At 40.4% G+C, this 19,815-nt stretch overlaps 1 protein-coding gene and 1 long non-coding RNA gene across 2 annotated transcripts in view; one reads left to right on the top strand and one right to left on the bottom strand.

Moving 5' to 3' along the window:
- Nucleotides 1-19,815, top strand: part of LOC124132072 (clustered mitochondria protein homolog) — a 71,173-nt gene that overhangs the window by 14,012 nt on the left and 37,346 nt on the right. Inside the window, exons 3-7 of the mRNA XM_048396489.1 lie at nucleotides 2,565-2,736; nucleotides 3,234-3,377; nucleotides 16,495-16,607; nucleotides 18,521-18,590; nucleotides 19,717-19,801. Of these exons, the coding sequence (XP_048252446.1) occupies nucleotides 2,565-2,736; nucleotides 3,234-3,377; nucleotides 16,495-16,607; nucleotides 18,521-18,590; nucleotides 19,717-19,801 (584 nt within the window). The remainder of the gene's footprint in view (nucleotides 1-2,564; nucleotides 2,737-3,233; nucleotides 3,378-16,494; nucleotides 16,608-18,520; nucleotides 18,591-19,716; nucleotides 19,802-19,815) is intronic.
- LOC125380126 lies at nucleotides 3,620-5,988 on the bottom strand. Its single transcript, XR_007221087.1, has 2 exons — nucleotides 5,171-5,988; nucleotides 3,620-3,743 (listed from the first exon to the last, which is right to left on the bottom strand). It is a non-coding gene; the product is annotated as an uncharacterized LOC125380126 (long non-coding RNA).

Here is a 19,815-nt window from a genome sequence, read left to right as displayed (position 1 = left end):
TGTTACGTGACAATCTATCACTGATTTAATGAGGAGAGTAATATTCGTGCAGTTGTTCATTCCTTAAAGATTTCTTTATGAGTCATTATCACAACCTGTCACAAAGCGAAGAAAAATTTGATATTTCCAGGTCGTGTGTTGTAAGGACATTCACTATACAAACTTTATTTCCTTGTCATAGACAGAGATGTTTAACTCGACAGATACTGATTAGTATTCAAGAGATGACAACTTTCGATTCAGTGAATATGTGAGAATGTTATGTCCCTTCTATGTCCCTCCTATTGACCAATCAGATTCTACCTCTTATATAACTTGCATTTGCAGGGGTAGAAACTAACATATTTAGTCCACTAGTCCTTATAATGATAACATATAGCAAAACCCTAAAAAATGGCAAATTTTTACTGGTCCTTATGATACCTTAACTATTGGGCAGTTTGGCAAGGACTACAGGACTAGTGCCAATTTCTAACGCTGATTTGCTTCAAACAAAATGGTGGTGTCCAGTGAAGACGATCTGATCGATAATCAAGATTTATATTGTAATACAACCTGCTTGCAAAGTGCAACAAATCACGTGAGCACCTTGATCAAGAACATGAAAAGATTTGGACAATTTCTGTTGACAGTAGTTGATGGTACACATGCTTCACAAATCCTGCAATCAATCGAAATCTGCATTACGCGATTTTGACTGAACTATCGGGACTACTACATTGTGCTGTGGACAAGTAAAAATACAGTGATGATTATAATTCTGAACCAGTTCGAATTGCTTTAATTTTGCAGGGAAATCTCCGCAGAAAAATTGTGTTTTTTTAAAACAATAGTCCTCGGGTGGAAAAATCATCTTCCACGTAAAAATATAATCAAAGATTTTTAAAAATACTCTGAAAATATGATCGTGTTTCCAGACAACCGTCACGGATTTGTCCAAATTTTAGTTTTCAACCAGAAATGATATGGGCTTGTCCAAACTGCACAAAATTGCTTAATCGAATCCAAACTGCACAAAATTGCTTAATCGAACGTTTAAAAACCTCTCTCTCTCTCTCTCTCTCTCTCTCTCTCTCTCTCTCTCTCTCTCTCTCTCTCTGACAGAACATGTAATGATGATAATGAATACATATAGCAAAACACTTCATAATGGCCAATTTCTACTGGTCCTTACAATACCTTAATTATTGGGCAGTTTGGCAAGGACTACAGGACTAGTGCCTATTTTCAACGCTGTTAACATGTTTGTCAAACAGGACCACCAACACTTTGCACCAGTGAAATGCGGTTTACTGATGTCCTCTGGACTAGTCGTGAAATAAAACAAATTTCTGAGGTTGGCAACTATTGGCAATCCTGATGATTCTGCACCATGGATAAGAGATGTTAACCTCTCACTCTGAATTTCAGAAAGCCACATGGTGAAAACAGAAAATTAATTTGATCTGTTTAGTTGCACCAGCTTGTGTATCAATTAGCTTGATAGTCTTGTGTCTCATTCCGAACTTAATGAACTGCCACAGAGCTCAGTTGAGCGTAAATAGTTGTCAAATGTGCTTGTTATTATTTCAGTAGTGTCTATTGTAAGCAAATTCTGTTGCATGCTAAATGTCAACATGTTCCTAGCCATTCTCCTCCTCTAGGGACTGAGTACAGTCCTCGCCACTTGAAATAGAATCACATGATATCACCATTATTTTTTTCTACGAAGATAGCTGCATGTGTGTTAATACTTGTGAAGTGAAAACGAGCCATTCCGCTGATAAGCATGATAAGCATGGGGCGTTAGGTTAAACCCAATTTCACCTCACCTATTGAATTATCAACTCACAAAAAAACTACAATATATAAAAATTGTGACATCATTCTGCCCAGTAATGCATCCTGAGCCCTTGTGTTCAGCCGACCGGAAAGCATTAGTGAGTGTGGACTATTTAGGGGTTTCTGGAAACATAAACACACCAAAAGTTGCTTTAGAAGCCAATCATATGCCATGGAATCACTTGCAATACAGTTAGTTTGTTTGTTGTTTTACGCCACACTCAGCAATATTGGCAGTCTGTTGTAAGTAATTGATCCACCCAATTGGGATACAATGACATGCATCAACAGGATATGAAACTCCCAAAAATTTCAGCCAGACCACAGGACTGGCTAGCTGAAATACTTGCCAGCCCTGACCAAAACCTGCCTGCCCACTATAATCATATGTTTCTCAGGATAAGCTAACGGGGTTTCTTTTTGGTTACATTTTATCATTCATCTTTACATGTGAATTAATGATTATCATCGGGAAATATTTAGAATATTGTCACATATGAAATATAACCCGACCGTCGGGCAGGGGGATTTGAAAATCTGGCAGCCCGAGTTGAAATCAACCCGTCTCGGACGGTCGGGCAGGCAGGTATTTCGAACACTGGCATCAACTAAGTCGTCGAGCCTGACCTCCTGATCCCATTAGTGGCCTCTAACGAGTAGAATGGGTTGCTGCAGGTTGTTCATGAAGTGTTGTACTGTTGTATTATTGTATTATTGTACTGATGCCTGTCCCCCTTGATCAGGTGAGCTCGATGGAGCTGGTCCAGGAGATCCACCAGGTGTTGATGGACCGCGAGGACACATGTCACCGCACGTGCTTCTCCATACAGCTCGACGGACTCACCCTCGACAACTTTGCCGAACTGAAGAGTATCGAGGGTCTTAAAGAAGGTTCACAGATCAAAGTTATTGAAGGTATGTCGCACAATTCCAGAATCAGGATAATCCAGGTTACCATGGTTACAAATATCTTTGTGGAGTGAACATAGTCTGTGGGACACCAGGCCATTGATTGTTACCATGGCAACAGTTCCCTCTCCCAGAACTGATCATAGACAGGAAACTTCATAAATATTAATTAAAAGATGTTTTTCTTAACAAACCATGCTCTTGGACAAAACCTGATTATTTTAAGACTTTATCATATAGTATTTTTGATAACTTTTCTATGAAATAAATAAATAATTAATCCTTGTGATGAAATCTCTGTAAATGCTTGTGGGTGGGGGTTGGATCTGTGTTGAACTTACTTTTCAGACGAACACCAGCTGAACAAATGATGATGAATAAGGTTTTGAGAACTGTCAACACAAGCTCGGACGGCAGGGGACAGCGACCGACACCTGATCCGCTGTGCTAATCCTGATCATCTTGTCTCCGCTGTGCTAATCCCGATCATCTTGTCTCCCCAGAGCCGTACACAGTGCGAGAGGCCAGAATCCATGTGCGTCATGTCAGGGATCTGCTCAAGTCAGTCGACCCGGGGGATGCCTACAACGGCTTTGACTGCAACTCTCTCTCCTTCCTCAACGTCGTCACAGCAGGAGACATCCTAGGTGGGTGGGACGTTTTGGCAACTTTGTGGAAACATTTTCTGAATATTGTGGCTGAGAAATAGGACATTTGTAACTTGTCCAGACTGAAGGATTAACTAGCTACAGCAGCCTTCAAAATGCATGCTAGTTCACCACTATTTAATTAAGCTGTGGACTAGTAAGAATCCAATCCTCATGCACTAGCAGCATTTTGAGGCTTTTAAGGCCAGACACTGCACCTTACAATTGACAAAATGCTTCACAAGTATTTGTTAGTTTTAATTGGTTACAACTTTGAGGTATACATATTAACAATTGAAATGGAGTCTTTTCCAGGTGATGTTGCCACCGGTTGCCATGGAAACATCCAAGATGGCCGCCGCAAGCCTGAAAAAGATTGAAATTAGTTTCAGTTTTTCTCTAAGACCAATAAAGATATTTATATAATTTCAATTGTATAACAAAGCTTGTATGGTGTTGGGTACAATGACAGAGAGAAAAATTGAAAAAAGACTGGTATATATTTTGAAAATAATTTTTCAAAATTTCACATTTTTTAGGTTGATTTTTACCCATAATTTATTTTTTAAAATCGAAATGGCAAACAAATTTTAAAAAGTCTCTCTGTTATTGTGTAAAGTAATCCTCTGCCTATATGTACACCAAATTTCATTCAAATCGGGCCAATAATGGTTGAGATCTATGTTCACTAAGATCCAAAATGACGTTAATGGAGAAAATGAGGAAATAAGTTTGTATATGGTTTTCTTCCTTCAGCACCTATTAAACACTTACAAAATCTTAGTTTACTGATGGGATGTATTCAAGATACATAAAACAATGCATGTACAAAGAAATAACAGGACTTAAAACTCCCCAGCACCATACAACAAGCCTTCAGCTGCCTCAACATGAACTCGGTCCCTTTTTTTAGCCTCCCACTTTGCACTACGTTCTATCTTAGATGTCTCCTGGCTTTGCTTCCTTGCTTTGAGGGTTCTCACATTATCAAGTCTTTCAATAGAAGCTGCTGTTATTTCATTAGCTTCTATTGCAAGCTTGTTAATTACCTGAGTAATGTGACATGTACCCTCATTGAACGAAGCTATTGCAGACGCCACTGCCCGATGCAACCGCCTTGCACCCACAAAGACGGTCTTCGGACAACGGGACTAGATCACGGAATGCAAGCATTCATTAGCATTCTGTGTCTTGCCTTTCACCATCCTCTTAAGGAGGTTTTCATCAGACATTCTTTGATACACAGGTACCATCTTTTCTGCAATTTCTGCATCGAGACAATGTCTGATGTTGACAAAACTTCCTTAGTATTTTCAACAACAACCTGTGAAAGAATGTTTTGTTTTTGTTGAAATGTCTTAGGATGGAGACCTTCCATTCCAAAACCCAGACAAAACATTTTCATTGCAGCATGACCAAGTCCTACCTCTGACAGAGCATAAAAATGTCATTGACCTGAAAGGGATTGGTACCAGATTGATTACCTTACCTTTGTGAAGTGTAATTTTTGGCAACACACATCTGACAGTTTTGACATGTCAACATAACGTTTACAGCAAATCCAAATCTATCAAAATTGTCACTCTTTTCAAACAACAAAGACCCCTGTTCGTGACATGATAGGCATTCAATCTCTTGAAAAAATAAATTCATTTGTCTCATGTCAATTAACATCCATTGAGGTTTTGGTTCATCACTGTCAAGCACGGGAGATTTGATATTTTCAGCAGCTTTAAATTTTGATAGTTTTATGTCGCTGCGTGAAGTTGCATTCAATAAAAAAGAATTCTCACCTTCATTGTCTCCAACGGGGATGTTTTCCCCAACGGCGTGGTCCCCGGATGATTCCGATGCATCTAAAACGTCCAAGCTGTCAGAATCTGACACAGGGATGATCGCGCTGTCAACACGGGTCGTAACTCTAACACCGCATTTCGAACGTGCCTGCTTCAACTGACTTGCCCTTCGCCTCCTATTCTAACATAGGCGTGTTGTGACCCGTGTTTTGACCTCATTTTAAAAAAATACAACAATTTTCAGTTAAGAAAATATCAAAAACGATGTTTGCCTGTCAATCTTTTCGCAAAACAGCCGCCATTTTGTATACCTACCGGAAAAGACCGGTGTTTTGTTGCTAAGCCGAATGGTGCATTGTGGGATACGTTTTACTTTATTTGGATCGAACGAATATTCCCGAATGTTGCATTACGGGATATTTCTCCTTAAATGGTAATTTACGTACGAATGTCTCGCGGGAAAAACCGACGATAGCCTCACGTGGAATATCTATTTTTAGAATGTTTTTGCACAGAAAGATGGCGGAAACGATCAGCTTTCTATCGATGTATAACATGAAGGGGTTCGTTACAGCTGCGGGGGCGTTGTCATGGGTGAAAGTTCAGGTTTTTCCACATTGATTACGATCATATTTAAAAACAATACCACACATTATGATTTTAATAACGTTTTTTATTCAGTAAATGTACACAATATCGTAAAAAACATGTTGCATCACAAAGTACATGTATTATATATGCGAAAAAAATCAAAATCTCGATTTTGACATATTGAAGCAATTATGTTAATTTAAGGTGCCGTGTCTGGCCTTAATCCTGAACCCGTACTCAAAGCTTCAATTTTTGCTACAATCTGGAACTGAATATAACCGATAGAACGTGCAAGCTCTGCAAGTCTTTGTCCAGTTTAGTTTCATGAGGGCTGATGAAATAGTATTCTTGAGACTTAAATTCACCTTTACAGGTCTAGAGTGAAACTACTGACGTCCACTAACACCATGGCACTCGACCTTATGTCAACAACTGTATCTTTGTCTTTGTAACTTAAGTTTTGCCTGAACAGTCTGTATATGTAGCATGAAAACATGACAGTTTAGTTAAGATCCGGGGTAGAATAGGCGACTAACAGGATCAGGTGGTCAGGCTCGCTGACTTGTTTGATGCATGTCATCTTATCCCAATTGTGTGGATCGATGCTCATGATGTCAATCACTGATTGTCTGGTTCAGATGTCGTTAAACAACAAACTAACAAACAGCATTCTAACTCTCATGCTTCACTCTGAGAGTGTGTGTTGGAATCCCTGATGTGGCGGTGGGGTAGCCTTGTGGTTAAAGCGTTTGCTCGTCACGCCAAAGATCCGGGTTTGATGCCCCAAATAGGTACAATGTGTTAAGCCCATTTCTGGTGTGCCCTGCCATGAAATTGCTTGAATATTGCTAAAAGCAGCGTAAAACCTCACTCACTCACTCACTCACTCACTCACTCACTCACTCGAATCCTGTATGGGACTCAACCCCAAAAGTACTAGAATTTGTACTTTACTTTGGAAGTGTTATCCCAAAATAACATTTGTTACATTTGACCACTTTCAAAATGGCATTGTGTCCTCATGAGTAGATACTACTTTCAGCATGACAAGTCTTGTGCAGTGTTGTGTGAGTCAGTGATGAAAGCCCCTCTGTTGGATTTGTTGAGCGTCAGCTGTGTAGGAGAGATTATTACCCATACATTGCCATAAGATGAAATTACAGATAAATAGAGAATTGCTGTTTTTCAAATGAAGGGTGACATCTGTTCACATGATGGCGTTATCTGGAACAGTTGTGGGCTTGATTGTTCCCAAGTAATTATTAATTCCAGATAGTTTTACAGAACTCAGCATGTTTCTACTGGGTTGTTAACTCTGATATTGCATTGAACACAGTTTCAGCGTGTGTGTACTGGGTTGTTAATGCAGATATTGCATTGAACACAGTTTCAGCGTGTATGTACTGGGTTGTTAATGCAGATATTGCATTGAACACAGTTTCAGCGTGTATGTACTGGGTTGTTAATGCAGATATTGCATTGAACACAGTTTCAGCGTGTATGTACTGGGTTGTTAATGCAGATATTGCATTGAACACAGTTTCAGCGTGTATGTACTGGGTTGTTAATGCAGATATTGCATTGAACACAGTTTCAGCATGTATGTACTGGGTTGTTAATGCAGATATTGCATTGAACACAGTTTCAGCGTGTATGTACTGGGTTGTTAACGCGGATATTGCATTGAACACAGTTTCAGCGTGTATGTACTGGGTTGTTAACGCAGATATTGCATTGAACACAGTTTCAGCGTGTATGTACTGGGTTGTTAGCTCGGATATTGCATTGAACACAGTTTCAGCGTGTATGTACTGGGTTGTTAACTCTGATATTGCATTGAACACAGTTTCAGCATGTATGTACTGGGTTGTTAACTCTGATATTGCATTGAACACAGTTTCAGCTTGTTTGTACTGGGTTGTTAACTCTGATATTGCATTGAACACAGTTTCAGCATGTATGTACTGGGTTGTTAACTCAGATATTGCATTGAACACAGTTTCAGCATGTATGTACTGGGTTGTTAACTCTGATATTGCATTGAACACAGTTTCAGCTTGTTTGTACTGGGTTGTTAACTCTGATATTGCATTGAACACAGTTTCAGCATGTATGTACTGGGTTGTTAACTCTGATATTGCATTGAACACAGTTTCAGCTTGTTTGTACTGGGTTGTTAACTCTGATATTGCATTGAACACAGTTTCAGCATGTATGTACTGGGTTGTTAACTCAGATATTGCATTGAACACAGTTTCAGCGTGTATGTACTGGGTTGTTAACTCTGATATTACATTGAACACAGTTTCAGCTTGTTTGTACTGGGTTGTTAACTCTGATATTACATTGAACACAGTTTCAGCGTGTATGTACTGGGTTGTTAACGCAGATATTGCATTGAACACAGTTTCAGCATGTATGTACTGGGTTGTTAACTCTGATATTGCATTGAACACAGTTTCAGCATGTATGTACTGGGTTGTTAATGCAGATATTGCATTGAACACAGTTTCAGCTTGTTTGTACTGGGTTGTTAACGCAGATATTGCATTGAACACAGTTTCAGCATGTATGTACTGGGTTGTTAACTCTGATATTGCATTGAACACAGTTTCAGCGTGTATGTACTGGGTTGTTAACTCTGATATTGCATTGAACACAGTTTCAGCATGTATGTACTGGGTTGTTAACTCAGATATTGCATTGAACACAGTTTCAGCATGTATGTACTGGGTTGTTAACGCGGATATTGCATTGAACACAGTTTCAGCGTTTATGTACTGGGTTGTTAACTCTGATATTGCATTGAACACAGTTTCAGCATGTATGTACTGGGTTGTTAATGCAGATATTGCATTGAACACAGTTTCAGCGTGTATGTACTGGGTTGTTAATGCAGATATTGCATTGAACACAGTTTCAGCATGTATGTACTGGGTTGTTAACTCTGATATTGCATTGAACACAGTTTCAGCATGTATGTACTGGGTTGTTAACTCTGATATTGCATTGAACACAGTTTCAGCATGTATGTACTGGGTTGTTAATGCAGATATTCCATTGAACACAGTTTCAGCGTGTATGTACTGGGTTGTTAACTCTGATATTACATTGAACACAGTTTCAGCGTGTATGTACTGGGTTGTTAATGCAGATATTGCATTGAACACAGTTTCAGCATGTATGTACTGGGTTGTTAACTCTGATGTTACATTGAACACAGTTTCAGTATGTATGTACTGGGTTGTTAATGCAGATATTGCATTGAACACAGTTTCAGCATGTATGTACTGGGTTGTTAATGCAGATATTGCATTGAACACAGTTTCAGCATGTATGTACTGGGTTGTTAATGCAGATATTGCATTGAACACAGTTTCAGCATGTATGTACTGGGTTATTAACTCTGATATTGCATTGAACACAGTTTCAGCGTGTATGTACTGGGTTGTTAGCTCGGATATTGCATTGAACACAGTTTCAGCGTGTATGTACTGGGTTGTTAACTCTGATATTGCATTGAACACAGTTTCAGCATGTATGTACTGGGTTGTTAACTCTGATATTGCATTGAACACAGTTTCAGCTTGTTTGTACTGGGTTGTTAACTCTGATATTGCATTGAACACAGTTTCAGCATGTATGTACTGGGTTGTTAACTCAGATATTGCATTGAACACAGTTTCAGCATGTATGTACTGGGTTGTTAACTCTGATATTGCATTGAACACAGTTTCAGCTTGTTTGTACTGGGTTGTTAACTCTGATATTGCATTGAACACAGTTTCAGCATGTATGTACTGGGTTGTTAACTCTGATATTGCATTGAACACAGTTTCAGCTTGTTTGTACTGGGTTGTTAACTCTGATATTGCATTGAACACAGTTTCAGCATGTATGTACTGGGTTGTTAACTCAGATATTGCATTGAACACAGTTTCAGCGTGTATGTACTGGGTTGTTAACTCTGATATTACATTGAACACAGTTTCAGCTTGTTTGTACTGGGTTGTTAACTCTGATATTACATTGAACACAGTTTCAGCGTGTATGTACTGGGTTGTTAACGCAGATATTGCATTGAACACAGTTTCAGCATGTATGTACTGGGTTGTTAACTCTGATATTGCATTGAACACAGTTTCAGCATGTATGTACTGGGTTGTTAATGCAGATATTGCATTGAACACAGTTTCAGCTTGTTTGTACTGGGTTGTTAACGCAGATATTGCATTGAACACAGTTTCAGCATGTATGTACTGGGTTGTTAACTCTGATATTGCATTGAACACAGTTTCAGCGTGTATGTACTGGGTTGTTAACTCTGATATTGCATTGAACACAGTTTCAGCATGTATGTACTGGGTTGTTAACTCAGATATTGCATTGAACACAGTTTCAGCATGTATGTACTGGGTTGTTAACGCGGATATTGCATTGAACACAGTTTCAGCGTTTATGTACTGGGTTGTTAACTCTGATATTGCATTGAACACAGTTTCAGCATGTATGTACTGGGTTGTTAATGCAGATATTGCATTGAACACAGTTTCAGCGTGTATGTACTGGGTTGTTAATGCAGATATTGCATTGAACACAGTTTCAGCATGTATGTACTGGGTTGTTAACTCTGATATTGCATTGAACACAGTTTCAGCATGTATGTACTGGGTTGTTAACTCTGATATTGCATTGAACACAGTTTCAGCATGTATGTACTGGGTTGTTAATGCAGATATTCCATTGAACACAGTTTCAGCGTGTATGTACTGGGTTGTTAACTCTGATATTACATTGAACACAGTTTCAGCGTGTATGTACTGGGTTGTTAATGCAGATATTGCATTGAACACAGTTTCAGCATGTATGTACTGGGTTGTTAACTCTGATGTTACATTGAACACAGTTTCAGTATGTATGTACTGGGTTGTTAATGCAGATATTGCATTGAACACAGTTTCAGCATGTATGTACTGGGTTGTTAATGCAGATATTGCATTGAACACAGTTTCAGCATGTATGTACTGGGTTGTTAATGCAGATATTGCATTGAACACAGTTTCAGCATGTATGTACTGGGTTATTAACTCTGATATTGCATTGAACACAGTTTCAGCGTTTATGTACTGGGTTGTTAACTCTGATATTGCATTGAACACAGTTTCAGTATGTATGTACTGGGTTGTTAATGCAGATATTGCATTGAACACAGTTTCAGCATGTATGTACTGGGTTGTTAATGCAGATATTGCATTGAACACAGTTTCAGCATGTATGTACTGGGTTGTTAACTCTGATATTGCATTGAACACAGTTTCAGCATGTATGTACTGGGTTGTTAATGCAGATATTGCATTGAACACAGTTTCAGCATGTATGTACTGGGTTGTTAATGCAGATATTGCATTGAACACAGTTTCAGCATGTATGTACTGGGTTGTTAACTCTGATATTGCATCGAACACAGTTTCAGCATGTATGTACTGGGTTGTTAATGCAGATATTCCATTGAACACAGTTTCAGCATGTATGTACTGGGTTGTTAACTCTGATATTGCATTGAACACAGTTTCAGCATGTATGTACTGGGTTGTTAACTCTGATATTGCATTGAACACAGTTTCAGCGTGTATGTACTGGGTTGTTAATGCAGATATTGCATTGAACACAGTTTCAGCATGTATGTACTGGGTTGTTAACTCTGATATTGCATTGAACACAGTTTCAGCGTTTATGTACTGGGTTGTTAACTCTGATATTGCATTGAACACAGTTTCAGTATGTATGTACTGGGTTGTTAATGCAGATATTGCATTGAACACAGTTTCAGCATGTATGTACTGGGTTGTTAATGCAGATATTGCATTGAACACAGTTTCAGCATGTATGTACTGGGTTGTTAACTCTGATATTGCATTGAACACAGTTTCAGCATGTATGTACTGGGTTGTTAATGCAGATATTGCATTGAACACAGTTTCAGCATGTATGTACTGGGTTGTTAATGCAGATATTGCATTGAACACAGTTTCAGCATGTATGTACTGGGTTGTTAACTCTGATATTGCATTGAACACAGTTTCAGCATGTATGTACTGGGTTGTTAACTCTGATATTGCATTGAACACAGTTTCAGCATGTATGTACTGGGTTGTTAATGCAGATATTCCATTGAACACAGTTTCAGCATGTATGTACTGGGTTGTTAACTCTGATATTACATTGAACACAGTTTCAGCGTGTATGTACTGGGTTGTTAATGCAGATATTGCATTGAACACAGTTTCAGCATGTATGTACTGGGTTGTTAACTCAGATATTGCATTGAACACAGTTTCAGCATGTATGTACTGGGTTGTTAACGCGGATATTGCATTGAACACAGTTTCAGCGTTTATGTACTGGGTTGTTAACTCTGATATTGCATTGAACACAGTTTCAGCATGTATGTACTGGGTTGTTAATGCAGATATTGCATTGAACACAGTTTCAGCGTGTATGTACTGGGTTGTTAATGCAGATATTGCATTGAACACAGTTTCAGCATGTATGTACTGGGTTGTTAACTCTGATATTGCATTGAACACAGTTTCAGCATGTATGTACTGGGTTGTTAACTCTGATATTGCATTGAACACAGTTTCAGCATGTATGTACTGGGTTGTTAATGCAGATATTCCATTGAACACAGTTTCAGCGTGTATGTACTGGGTTGTTAACTCTGATATTACATTGAACACAGTTTCAGCGTGTATGTACTGGGTTGTTAATGCAGATATTGCATTGAACACAGTTTCAGCATGTATGTACTGGGTTGTTAACTCTGATGTTACATTGAACACAGTTTCAGTATGTATGTACTGGGTTGTTAATGCAGATATTGCATTGAACACAGTTTCAGCATGTATGTACTGGGTTGTTAATGCAGATATTGCATTGAACACAGTTTCAGCATGTATGTACTGGGTTGTTAATGCAGATATTGCATTGAACACAGTTTCAGCATGTATGTACTGGGTTATTAACTCTGATATTGCATTGAACACAGTTTCAGCGTTTATGTACTGGGTTGTTAACTCTGATATTGCATTGAACACAGTTTCAGTATGTATGTACTGGGTTGTTAATGCAGATATTGCATTGAACACAGTTTCAGCATGTATGTACTGGGTTGTTAATGCAGATATTGCATTGAACACAGTTTCAGCATGTATGTACTGGGTTGTTAACTCTGATATTGCATTGAACACAGTTTCAGCATGTATGTACTGGGTTGTTAATGCAGATATTGCATTGAACACAGTTTCAGCATGTATGTACTGGGTTGTTAATGCAGATATTGCATTGAACACAGTTTCAGCATGTATGTACTGGGTTGTTAACTCTGATATTGCATCGAACACAGTTTCAGCATGTATGTACTGGGTTGTTAATGCAGATATTCCATTGAACACAGTTTCAGCATGTATGTACTGGGTTGTTAACTCTGATATTGCATTGAACACAGTTTCAGCATGTATGTACTGGGTTGTTAACTCTGATATTGCATTGAACACAGTTTCAGCGTGTATGTACTGGGTTGTTAATGCAGATATTGCATTGAACACAGTTTCAGCATGTATGTACTGGGTTGTTAACTCTGATATTGCATTGAACACAGTTTCAGCGTTTATGTACTGGGTTGTTAACTCTGATATTGCATTGAACACAGTTTCAGTATGTATGTACTGGGTTGTTAATGCAGATATTGCATTGAACACAGTTTCAGCATGTATGTACTGGGTTGTTAATGCAGATATTGCATTGAACACAGTTTCAGCATGTATGTACTGGGTTGTTAACTCTGATATTGCATTGAACACAGTTTCAGCATGTATGTACTGGGTTGTTAATGCAGATATTGCATTGAACACAGTTTCAGCATGTATGTACTGGGTTGTTAATGCAGATATTGCATTGAACACAGTTTCAGCATGTATGTACTGGGTTGTTAACTCTGATATTGCATTGAACACAGTTTCAGCATGTATGTACTGGGTTGTTAACTCTGATATTGCATTGAACACAGTTTCAGCATGTATGTACTGGGTTGTTAATGCAGATATTCCATTGAACACAGTTTCAGCATGTATGTACTGGGTTGTTAACTCTGATATTACATTGAACACAGTTTCAGCGTGTATGTACTGGGTTGTTAATGCAGATATTGCATTGAACACAGTTTCAGCATGTATGTACTGGGTTGTTAACTCTGATATTACATTGAACACAGTTTCAGTATGTATGTACTGGGTTGTTAATGCAGATATTGCATTGAACACAGTTTCAGCATGTATGTACTGGGTTGTTAATGCAGATATTGCATTGAACACAGTTTCAGCATGTATGTACTGGGTTGTTAACTCTGATATTGCATTGAACACAGTTTCAGCATGTATGTACTGGGTTGTTAATGCAGATATTGCATTGAACACAGTTTCAGTATGTATGTACTGGGTTGTTAAATCAGATATTGCATTGAACACAGTTTCAGTATGTATGTACTGGGTTGTTAGCTCGGATATTGCATTGAACACAGTTTCAGCGTGTATGTACTGGGTTGTTAACTCTGATATTGCATTGAACACAGTTTCAGCATGTATGTACTGGGTTGTTAATGCAGATATTGCATTGAACACAGTTTCAGCGTGTATGTACTGGGTTGTTAATGCAGATATTGCATTGAACACAGTTTCAGCATGTATGTACTGGGTTGTTAACTCTGATATTGCATTGAACACAGTTTCAGCGTTTATGTACTGGGTTGTTAACTCTGATATTGCATTGAACACAGTTTCAGTATGTATGTACTGGGTTGTTAATGCAGATATTGCATTGAACACAGTTTCAGCATGTATGTACTGGGTTGTTAATGCAGATATTGCATTGAACACAGTTTCAGCATGTATGTACTGGGTTGTTAACTCTGATATTGCATTGAACACAGTTTCAGCATGTATGTACTGGGTTGTTAATGCAGATATTGCATTGAACACAGTTTCTGCATGTATGTACTGGGTTGTTAATGCAGATATTGCATTGAACACAGTTTCAGCATGTATGTACTGGGTTGTTAACTCTGATATTGCATTGAACACAGTTTCAGCATGTATGTACTGGGTTGTTAACTCTGATATTGCATTGAACACAGTTTCAGCATGTATGTACTGGGTTGTTAATGCAGATATTCCATTGAACACAGTTTCAGCATGTATGTACTGGGTTGTTAACTCTGATATTACATTGAACACAGTTTCAGCGTGTATGTACTGGGTTGTTAATGCAGATATTGCATTGAACACAGTTTCAGCATGTATGTACTGGGTTGTTAACTCTGATATTACATTGAACACAGTTTCAGTATGTATGTACTGGGTTGTTAATGCAGATATTGCATTGAACACAGTTTCAGCATGTATGTACTGGGTTGTTAATGCAGATATTGCATTGAACACAGTTTCAGCATGTATGTACTGGGTTGTTAACTCTGATATTGCATTGAACACAGTTTCAGCATGTATGTACTGGGTTGTTAAATCAGATATTGCATTGAACACAGTTTCAGTATGTATGTACTGGGTTGTTAGCTCGGATATTGCATTGAACACAGTTTCAGCGTGTATGTACTGGGTTGTTAACTCTGATATTGCATTGAACACAGTTTCAGCATGTATGTACTGGGTTGTTAATGCAGATATTGCATTGAACACAGTTTCAGCATGTATGTACTGGGTTGTTAATGCAGATATTGCATTGAACACAGTTTCAGCGTGTATGTACTGGGTTGTTAACTCTGATATTGCATTGAACACAGTTTCAGCATGTATGTACTGGGTTGTTAACTCTGATATTGCATTGAACACAGTTTCAGCATGTATGTACTGGGTTGTTAACTCTGATATTGCATTGAACACAGTTTCAGCGTGTATGTACTGGGTTGTTAATGCAGATATTGCATTGAACACAGTTTCAGCATGTATGTACTGGGTTGTTAATGCAGATATTGCATTGAACACAGTTTCAGTATGTATGTACTGGGTTGTTAATGCAGATATTGCATTGAACACAGTTTCAGCGTGTATGTACTGGGTTGTTAACTCTGATATTGCATTGAACACAGTTTCAGCATGTATGTACTGGGTTGTTAATGCAGATATTGCATTGAACACAGTTTCAGCATGTATGTACTGGGTTGTTAATGCAGATATTGCATTGAACACAGTTTCAGCATGTATGTACTGGGTTGTTAACTCTGATATTGCATTGAACACAGTTTCAGTATGTTTCTACTGGGTTGTTAACTCTGATATTGCATTGAACACAGTTTCAGCATCTATGTACTGGACAGAGTTAAAACAAGAACTGGTCTACTCAGTCGGTATACTGTATCTAAATTGGGTATCCATGTTCAACTGTGGCATGGTGTCTCATTGGGCTAGCACTGTAAAACCTGTATAAGTCCAATCACTGGATTGTCTGGTGCAGATTTGATTATTTACAGACCGCCGTCATAGAGGTGAAATACTGCTGAGTGCAGCATTAAACAACAAATAAAGAAACAGACAAATTTTCATATCGTCATCATATTGCTAGAGTAGGGGTGTTAACACAACCAAACCTGGCAATGTCGACTGCTAGGTGTATCTCAGCAACATCTCAGTGTTGATTTACCTGAGCATGTTGTGTTGCAGAAAAGAAGCGTCAGCCCCCCACGTCCCTGGACTGCACCCCCCCAGACTACATCATGCCCAACAGCAAGGACCGACCCCTCATCCCGCTGCACCCCGGCATCAAGGAACAGAGGGTAGGTGCACCATTCAATCAATGTTTCAAGTGTGTGATGGTAAATGTTTCAGTAACTATGGGTTATATAAACTCGTATATTATGTTTTGAATTTGTTTGTGAAGTTACAATATTTGTGGCTATGTTCCGTGAGGATTCCGTTGTAGAATACGTTCTATCAACCTGTGCTGGTTGTAAGAGGCTCATGATATCAATCACTGGATTGTCTGGTCCAGACTCTATTACATTCGTACAGCTGCATAGTGTTAAACAACCAATAAACAAATGCCCTTATGTGCGAGTTCCTCCCCAGTGTTATTCTGTGAGTTGTCCACCCCTTCCCCTGACCTGCTGCATGAGTTATCCCCCCTCCCTTCCCATGACCTGCTGCGAGAGTTGTCCCCCCTCCCTTCCCCTGACCTGCTGCATGAGTTATCCCCCCTCCCTTCCCATGACCTGCTGCGAGAGTTGTCCCCCCTCCCTTCCCATGACCTGCTGCGAGAGTTGTCCCCCCTCCCTTCCCCTGACCCAAGCTCCTTCCCAGCGTGTGACACCTTCGTTAAACTCTCGGTGACATCGCTGCCACCAGTGTGGGTGCGGCCATTACAAGAATCTTGAAATTTGTCCTCCAACCCGATATGTAGTAACGTTTATACTTTTGTTTATGTCTTTGGGAATGCCATCATATTTCAATTTGAAAAGGTTTACGACTGACGATGTTTTCCAGATGAATTTACTTTGTTGTTTTGATAATCAGATTGGTTCGAGATTGCAGACTAATGGAAAATCAACCAACTTCTCCCTTACATTCTTACTATATCAATAACACGATAGTTTAAATGAAACAGAAATTCAAATTGACAAACGAAGAAAGTAATTAAGCAGCGATAAGTGTATTCGGCGTCACGACAGTCGTCACTTGTTTTGTAAACATAACGGTCATTCGGTTGCGAGTTCAACTCCAAGCATGGTTGTGGCCACCTATTCACAGAGGGGAGTTTTGACTGGTGGCAGCGATAGTATAGAGAGCTCAGGGAACGTACTATTGCTGTGAGGAGCTTGCCCCTGACCTGCTGCGAGAGTTGTCCCCCCTCCCTTCCCCTGACCTGCTCTGTGAGTTGTCCCGTCTAATGGCCTGCTCTGTGAGTTGTCCCGTCCGATGGCCTGTTCTGTGAGTTGTCCCGTCCGATGGCCTGCTCTGTGAGTTGTCCAGTCCAATGGCCTGCTGTGTGAGTTGTCCCGTCCTATGGCCTGCTCTGTGAGTTGTCCAGTCCAATGGCCTGCTCTGTGAGTTGTCCCGTCCGATGGCCTGCTGTGTGAGTTGTCCAGTCCTATGGCCTGCTGTGTGAGTTGTCCAGTCCTATGGCCTGCTGTGTGAGTTGTCCAGTCTAATGGCCTGCTGTGTGAGTTGTCCCGTCCGATGGCCTGCTCTGTGAGTTGTCCAGTCCAATGGCCTGCTGTGTGAGTTGTCCCGTCCGATGGCCTGCTCTGTGAGTTGTCCAGTCCAATGGCCTGCTGTGTGAGTTGTCCAGTCCTATGGCCTGCTGTGTGAGTTGTCCCGTCCTATGGCCTGCTGTGTGAGTTGTCCCGTCCTATGGCCTGCTGTGTGAGTTGTCCAGTCCTATGGCCTGCTGTGTGAGTTGTACCGTCCTATGGCCTGCTCTGTGAGTTGTCCAGTCCTATGGCCTGCTGTGTGAGTTGTACCGTCCTATGGCCTGCTGTGTGAGTTGTCTCCTCCTATGGCCTGCTGTGTGAGTTGTCCAGTCCTATGGCCTGCTGTGTGAGTTGTCCCGTCCTATGGCCTGCTGTGTGAGTTGTCCAGTCCTATGGCCTGCTCTGTGAGTTGTCCCGTCCGATGGCCTGCTGTGTGAGTTGTCCAGTCTAATGGCCTGCTGTGTGAGTTGTCCAGTCTAATGGCCTGCTCTGTGTTTCAGGGCCCCCAGTGCATCAAGGTACTCACCTACAGTGGATGGAACCCGCCTCCGGGGAATCGACGGATGCATGGTGAGCGCAGGACATTCTCAATGTCATCCCGTTATAACCAACCAACCTGAATTCAGTTCTTGCAAACTAAATGAGTATCAGTGACCTGGCAGAGTGTGTGTCATTATACCCTGTCAGTGAGGACCCTCACAGATTCCAGGTTAGAACTGGTCCCTAGCTGCTCATGTAAGAGGCGAACCAATGAACTAGGTGGACAAGCCCTCAGACTTTATTGATTGCATGTCAATGTACCCAGGACCCGTGAAGATCCGGGGTAGAATGGTCTTCAGCAACCCATGTTAGCCATAAAAGGTGACTTTGCTTGTGCAAGAGGCGACTCACAGGATCGGATTGTCAGGCTCACTGAGTTGGTTGATGCATGTCCAATTGCGTGGATTGATGCTCATGTTCTCAATTACTGGGTTGCCTGGCCCAGACTCGATTATTTACAGACCCGACGTCATATAGCTGGAATATTGCTGAGTGCGATGTTAAACAACAAGCAAACATTTCGTATGCTGTCATCCACGGGCCGCTGGGATGTAGCTTGAATATAGGTGACAGAGGGCAGTGTTCCCTCACTCACCCCAAGGGAAGCCTGGAGGCTGTCAGCATCATTGTATTCCGTGATAGTTGTCGGAGAGTTGAGGTAGCTGGAATATAGGTGACAGAGGGCAGTGTTCCCTCACTCACCCCAAGGGAAGCCTGGAGGCTGTCAGCATCATTGTATTCCGTGATAGTTGTCGGAGAGTTGAGGTAGCCTCGTGGTTGTAGCGTTGCCTCGCGGCTTGCCACTCCCGAGTCTCCTCCATCCACGTGTGCAGCCAGTGTGTGAGGTCTGGTGTCCCCAAAGACATGACATAAGACCCTTCTCAGTGTTCCCGCTGGCTTTTGAAACTGCTAGTCCTTGTGGACTGGCAACTCTAAAAGTTACTCCTAATTTTACCGGTAAGAAACTGGTAATTACCGGCAAACGGGAACGCTACTTCTCACTCACCATGCAACTGCTGACTTAACTAATGCTTATTTGCTTCACACCAGTTAATGCTCACGATAATACTGTAATAATTGTTAAAACCACAATAAGTGCATTTCTGATGAATGAATCGTGAGTAAACCCCCTTCACGAAGTGTGTCTGTTGGACAGGTGATCTGCTCTACTTGTATGTGGTGACCTTGGAGGAGAAGAAATATCACATCACAGCCTCAACCCGGGGCTTCTTCCTCAACCAGTGAGTACACCTTG

This window comes from Haliotis rufescens, unplaced genomic scaffold (assembly GCF_023055435.1).
Source record: "Haliotis rufescens isolate VD_foot unplaced genomic scaffold, xgHalRufe1.0.p SCAF_15, whole genome shotgun sequence".
Lineage (NCBI taxonomy): Eukaryota > Metazoa > Mollusca > Gastropoda > Lepetellida > Haliotidae > Haliotis > Haliotis rufescens.
Note: the sequence above shows the minus strand (reverse complement) of the source record. Positions and strands in the feature narration are given on the sequence as shown.